The sequence below is a fragment of the Pempheris klunzingeri genome, chromosome 12 (genome assembly GCF_042242105.1).
Source record: "Pempheris klunzingeri isolate RE-2024b chromosome 12, fPemKlu1.hap1, whole genome shotgun sequence".
Taxonomy (NCBI): domain Eukaryota; kingdom Metazoa; phylum Chordata; class Actinopteri; order Acropomatiformes; family Pempheridae; genus Pempheris; species Pempheris klunzingeri.
The window spans coordinates 26,092,545-26,099,712 of NC_092023.1; the positions used below are offsets into that span (position 1 = coordinate 26,092,545).

Below are 7,168 nucleotides of genomic sequence, written 5' to 3' on the forward strand. Positions count from 1 at the left end.
GCTTCCCTGTAAGGTGAAAAGAATAGAGGGCAGATGAATGTCAGAAGGAGGAGGAGGCGGAAGGATAAAGAAGCCAATGACTTAAAACAACCTGTTACTATGGCATCACCTCAGTGCTGTAACTAATTACCTCAATCACCTAGGAGGCTGCTGAGCCGGGAGCTTTATCACAAATCTAAATGTGTTTAGCCTTTGACCCATTTAATTCCTATTCGCTTAGATGCACACATCAGATTGAATTTCTGCGGGTTCTTTTCTTCCCTCCGCTCATTCTCCACTCCATTCCTTTTCCGCTTACTCACGCCGTTTGGCGTGTTTAAGAGGATCAGCTTTTGGACACATGCAGTGCTCTTCCTCTGCGGTGAGAAGGTGCTGTGTGAGCTCTTCTGCACATTGCAACTGTGCTGCAGAGCTGAACTCCAAGAGCTTCAACGACAAATCCTTTCAAGGGAAGCAGAGATAGGCAGAGGGGGGGGGGGCTGGACCAGAACAAATACCTGTTAGTCATTTTATCTTGTATTCAGCTTTAGAGGGTCATTTTTTTTTTAAAAGTTGTTGGAAAATATCAAGTGCTGTTTTAGTTGATGGACTTTTCTTGAACTATATGAAATATTTTGAAGACGATACGTGTGGAATGACCCCACACAACAAAAATGTTTAAATGTGTGAAGCTGCACTGGAGATGAACCCTTGTGGAATACTTCACTTACTCGCTTTTAGACTTGCTTTCTGTCAGGATTATTGTGACACGTAGCGCTCACAAGAACATTTATCAACTAAACCACCTGAAACTAATATCTATAAAATGAGCAGTATTACATGTTTGACATTATTAAAAGTGGAATCTGCTCAATAATGTATTCCTCAAGAGCCATTGAAAGTCACTGAGGATAAGGGCCCCACCAGATAAGGATCCCCCTCCACATATAAGCAGCGCTTTCCTTGCAAAGCAAATCCTCAGACACCTGCATGACTCGGTGCTTTTAATATGGAACGTTCTTGAGGCTCTCCCATCGTGCGCCGCTTGTGAATGAGATAATTTGTCTGGGGCCAGGCGGAGAGATCGTGTGGCGCTGCAGTCGAGTTGATCCACAGTGATTGACTGTAATGCTCCCTGTCAGACAGGCTCATGCAATGAGACTTAGCAGCTGGAGACAAATCAATTTCTCCTCCAAGCACCCCCCTCCCCCCCCCCTTCCTCCTACCAACCGTCCTATTCCTCCTCATCTGACTCTTTGCCTGTCCCTTCACTCCTGACAGCATCTGATGGCATATCCAGCAGACCATCACACTGACCTTTGTCAGAAATCTGCTACGCTATGTTGGACCACACACCTTAAACGCCTCTGCTCATGCTATTAGCTGACAGTCATCTGGTGTGATGGGTGCTGATCGTTCCTCTAAGACAACACTTCACTTTGAGAGAACGTTTTTCATTCTATTGTAGAATCTCCCAACATCTTTTGAGCGTCACCACCAGCATTTCTCCCCAGTTGTCAATATCGATGGCTGCAGGTGAATTCGCTTCTCAGAAAGCACAGTTTGTAGACACACTAAACCATATTGCTGTACATAGGTCTGCTTTTCTCTGTGGATGTTTTGGAAGAGCTATTTTTAGACTAAGCTTTTGAAAGGGAAATTGCTAGTATTAGTGGCTGGCGATGCATGAACTATGAGATGAGTGTATTCAAAAATGAAATGGTCTAGTGAGGTAGAATATCGCTCTAAAATCACAGAATGGCCCATCACCACTGAAAAGGTGAATATTACATTAACTGTTACATGTTGCACTTTTAAAGCAACAGTTCAATCTGTTCTGAAGAACACTTCCATGCTGGTGAGATGAGAAGACACCACCACGTCTGTCTGTTGAATGTGAGGCTGCAGCTGGCAGCCAGTTAGCTTATCTTAGCTCAATAAATGGAAATGGGGGGAAAACAGTTAGCTGTTGGCTCTATCTGCCTGGACAAGACATAGTACCACACATAATGCCTCATTAAACCACAACTTGACATTTTTATAGTTTTTATGGGTTAAAAAACGTGTTAATTACTGAGATTTAGAGATGCTGCTTGGCCAGTTTTGTTCATTTTTGAATGGAGCTTGTTTCTACTTTCCAGTCTTTATATCAAGCTGAGCTAGCTTCATATCTAATGACTGTGGCGGATTTCAGTTTAAGGTGCTGTGCCGGAGCTAAATGACCATCAGTTGTCCCGAGCTGTGCTATGTCCTGGACCGGGTCCAGAGAGAGGAGTCACAAAACAGAGGACAGTGCAGAGGAACAAGGATGGGAGGGGAGTCAGCGTGTAGCTGCTGGCTAAAAGGCACTTCAGGGTCTATTTATATCCGATGATTGCTGTTCCTAAACTCACTCAAAAGCACAACACTGCATACACAGCCATTTTGTGAGAGTTTGAAGGCCTTCTTTAATAGAATGGCCACCATGTGTGTGTTTGATTGCATTGGCAAGAATTTTTAAGTGAAGGAGCTCCTTTTTTTTCTAATAAGACAGGGCAGCATGTATACTTGCTAATGATTTGATTACACATGCTGTTCATTTGTGCATGTGTTTTGTCGGGCACAGGCCTGCAGGAAGCCTGAGGAGGTTTCCTGAAGGGGATAAAAGGGAATGAGAGCTATAAAGCTCCGGGTGCTTTAACATCCACTAGTTCTTCTCATTTATGCTTATCTGGCTGACGGGTGTGTAAATGGCTTTCTGTTGGAGGAGAGTCCCCCGGGGGAAACGTTCTCACTCAGAGCCAGTGACAGGCCGGTAATGCCACCAACCCCCCCCCCCAACTTTCACCTCCCCTCCAACCACCCATCCACCCCTCGTCGACCAGCTCAGACAAACATCTTGATTGTAATTGAATTTTTGGGACGAGCGCTGTGTGACGGAGGACAGATTGGGAGAGAGAGAAGGGACCGATGGGGGGGGGATCTGAGGATGAAGATGGAGGAAGATGGAGTGGTGGAAAGGTTAGAGTAGTGACAGAGGTTGAGATTGAACAGGAAGGAAGAGGAAATAGCATAGTGTTATGTAGGAAAGTAGATGACAGTGCAGGGGGAAAGGACAAGGACGGTGCAGAGAGGGGGCTGCTGGGGAGTAGCCTTGTTTTCTGCAGTGAATTCTTATGGCTCGCGACGTGTGTACTTGTTGTGCGCTGTGAGTTGTTCAGATACTTGTCTGCGTACTCGTGTGCTCCAGAAGAAATAAAAAGTGCACTCCTTGAACTTCCAGTTTTGCTTTATGTAAGCTCAACTAAACACAGCAATACTCGGGGGGGTTACAGTAGCGTTAATGTGAAGAACATGGCAGAGAAAGTGGCAACAGCGACATGTTAGTTTCTCCTCAAAACTTTCTGCCCTTGTTGATGTCATCGGTTCAGAGTCTGTTGCTGGCATTGATTCACAATCTGATCCACTGGCCTTTCTGTTAATTTTCTCCAGCTGCATCCTGCAGACTTGCACTGTTCATTTCTGAGGATGCTCTGAAGGAATATAATATAAAATGCTTCTCACACAGATGTGTAGTTAAAAACAAGTGTAACAGCAATCCACTGCATGTGCGTGTCCTGAAACGTAGACGTCGGCCACTTGTCTGCTCACAACAGATAAGCTTTCAATTTATCAAATGTAACAATCCACGCTGAATCCCAGATATGGAGATTGTCACAGTAAATCCAGCCTAGTGTCTGACATGCAGGCCAGCTGTGAGCTTTCCTCCCCAGTAAAAACTCAGGTTTCCTTTTTTTCCCAGCATTAACCAACAAAGGCCTTTTGATTTATTACTGCACGGCAAAACATACAAATCTGATCGCACAACGTGACGTCTAACCTTGTTATCAACTAGTTACTAGATGACAATTTCAACAATCGCCTCTCTCATTAAATACATGGGCTTCGCTGTGTGGTTTAGCACCACTGCTCATTTCCCCTGAGGCTTAATACGCCTAATACTATATTTATAATATGTTATATTTAAAAAAAAATGTTTTCAGAGCTGCTCCTTTTTCTTAAAAAAAAAAAAAAAAATTCTGTACAAATCTCACATGTTCTATAAGTTGATGAACAAGTTGACTGTGTCTGTAATAATCTACAGTTTCACTATGAGCTTCACGGTGTCTCTGTGAGCGTGTAGAGGTGCAGTGGACAGGGAAATAAATCAATAATGAAACTTTTCTAACTGTAAACTCTGTACAGAGCATGTTCGAGATTGTGTTCACTGAGGTTTTTATATTAATGAGCCTGTGCACTGCTGCTCTCCTGTGCTGCTGAGACTCTATAGAGCTCATGCACCACTGACTTCATGCGTCTGATGCAAATTCCCAGTAAGAGTGTTCACATCAAGCATAATTGCAACGTCTCACTCAAGTCACTCTTATTTACCTGCAAATGTTGCATGTCTGCTGGTTTGTCATTCACGATAATGGCAGTCAGTATGGAGTGGGATAATATTCCAAACTAACTCGACGGTACAACCTCAGAATAAAGGTTTCTGACAGTTTGTCTTCTGCTGCTATTATCCCGGTTTCTCTTCACATCTCCTGAGCTGTTATGAACAGTAAATGCCGTAAATTGCAGCGATTAGTGCTGACATGCTTAGATCCACAGTAAACAGATTTGTTTTCATAGTAACATTTACACTTTGGTTGGTGGCAGAGAAAATGAAATGTAGGTGTGATCTCCCCCGTAGAGTGCGATCACAAACACACTGACAGCTCAAATGTTACACGTTGGTTGTCTGATTTCTTGTGATGGTCACAGTAGAATAGCTGTTTCATTGTTCTGGGTCACTTTGTGTGTGTTTGCATTTCTCTTGTGTGTCTCAGTCTTATTTTCCCGCTGTGCTGTTATAATCCAGAGGTTTTGGAAATGCATTTTGACGCCTATACTTGCCTCTGTTTGTCCCTCTTTCACCTCACAGGTTTTATTTAGTCAGTGGTGGAGTGCCCCTCATCATCTGCGGTGTCACGGCAGCCGTCAATATAGACAACTATGGCAGCGGGGAGCAAGCGCTGTAGTAAGTCCTACATTTGCTTCTGCTCTCAAGGTTAAATTACACTCCTTTGTTGATGTTTTGCACCATTTTGCACCTCATCATTGTTTTCCTCATTAGGTGTTATTAATTATTTCCAGAAATAACCCTTTGTTATATTAATGGTGTTTGTTCTGTGTGTACAGTACATGTGGGTGCACATGTTGAAGCCAAAGATTTAATTTGAAACATGCTAACTAACAAGGAATAGAGTTTGTGTCTTTCAGTGTTTCAGTTCTACGATGTTTTCTTAAAAATGTGAGCATAAATCCAAAGTATTAAAATGCACTGGTATGCATGTGTGTTACAGCTGCTGGATGGCATGGGAGCCCAGCCTGGGAGCCTTCTTCGGCCCTGTGGCCTTCATTGTCCTGGTGACATGCATCTACTTCATCTGCACCTTCATCCAGCTGCGGCGACACCCCGAAAAGAAGTACGAGCTCAAGCAGCTGACGGAGGAGCAGCAGAGGCTGGCCGCTGTCGACGTGCCGACCCACTGCCACCAGGGTGCCGAACCTGGGACCCCAGCAGCTCCACCCAGCGGGAGCCACTGTCCCGCTGGCTGCCCAGGCATTCCCATCAACCCCGCACTGCTGGCCAATGAGCACTCCTTCAAGGCACAGTTACGAACGGCAGCCTTCACCCTTTTCCTGTTCCTGGCAACCTGGACCTTTGGGGCGCTGGCAGTGTCCCAGGGCCACTTCCTGGACATGATCTTCAGCTGCCTTTATGGTGCCTTCTCTGTCACCCTTGGCCTCTTCATCCTCATTCATCACTGTGCCAAGCGTGATGATGTCTGGCATTGCTGGTGTTCCTGCTGTCCTGGAAGACGTGCCAGCGCCTGCTCCGGCGCCCATGGGCCAGCTCAAGCACGGCCCAAGGTCAACGTGAACGGAGATACCCCCGGGCACGGCCATGGTCACAGCCACTGCCACCATGACTCACCATGTCAGGGTAAAGCACTAATGAGCTGCAGTCATGGCAGCTTAGGTCACTGTAAACACGCCACCCTTCCGTCAGCGCAAAATCACGTGACGTGTCTGGCACCGGTGACGCCGTGCTGCGCCGCCCTGCATAGCCAGCAGCTGATGGAAGAGGAGCCTGCGGCTACACACGTGCTGCTACATGCTGACCCAGAGGGTTACCGGCCGGGCATCCAGTTACACCCCTGCCTAAAGAGCAGCACCAGGACTAAAGGCCGTCACTTCAGCCGCCGGGGCGGAGCTGGTGCTTGCGGAGCAGGGGGTGGTGAGAGGGAGTACGCCTATCACATCCCCTCCAGCGTGGATGGAGGCAGTGTGCACAGCTCACACACTGACAGCCCCCACAGCACACATGAGCGCCACGCCCACATCTGTCCACATCTGGCCCACGAAGGCCACCACGATGGGCATCACACATGCCACGCTGCTGCAGCCACCACTCACGAGACCCTGGCGTGCCATAATCCCTGCCATAGGCATATCTGCTGTGCCAAGGCAGACCTCTTCCCTGCACTGTGCCCGGTAGAGGCAGGCGACACAGGCGTCTTCTTGTGTGGCTGCGGCAAAGTGGCCGAGCAGGACCCAATTGCGTCTCATCACCATCTGGAGATGCACGCCCCGCGCAGACAATCCTACCCCCAGAACCCGCCCAATCAGAATGGGATTCTAAAGGGGGGCCTGCATGAAGGACTCCTGTACACCTCGGACAGCACAGGGAATATACGCACTGGACCCTGGAAGAATGAAACTACTGTGTAGTGTGGGAAGAAAAAATAAAGGGGCGGGTGGGGGGGCGGGGGAGCAGCACCCCTGCCTCACCCCGCCAAAAATAATCCTTCGCCTCCCTTTCTAGAATAAAAAAAAAAAATGAATTGAACAGCATTTTAAAGATCGCAATCAGCGTGGGATATTTTTTATTTTAATGGTCTCATGTTTTTATGTGTGCTGTTTTACTGTACAGAAATCTGATTTCATGTAAAAGCTCCCTGAAGAGCGTCCATACACAGAACAGAATCTCTTCGACCTAGAGGAATTTGTGAAATGTGTCAGATCATACCATCAGATGTAATTGAAGGTATATCAACTGTTCCATATTACTACAGATCTCTCTCTATATATATATATACAAGAAAATGAATGGTTGTAT

At 46.5% G+C, this 7,168-nt stretch overlaps 1 protein-coding gene across 1 annotated transcript in view; it reads left to right on the forward strand.

Annotated features, from left to right (window-relative positions):
• Nucleotides 1-6,793, forward strand: part of LOC139210718 (adhesion G protein-coupled receptor A3) — a 136,966-nt gene extending 130,173 nt beyond the window's left edge. The window contains exons 18-19 of the mRNA XM_070840850.1: nucleotides 4,928-5,023; nucleotides 5,349-6,793. Of these exons, the coding sequence (XP_070696951.1) occupies nucleotides 4,928-5,023; nucleotides 5,349-6,780 (1,528 nt within the window). The 3' untranslated portion in view covers nucleotides 6,781-6,793. The remainder of the gene's footprint in view (nucleotides 1-4,927; nucleotides 5,024-5,348) is intronic.
• Nucleotides 6,794-7,168: the final 375 nt, after the last annotated feature.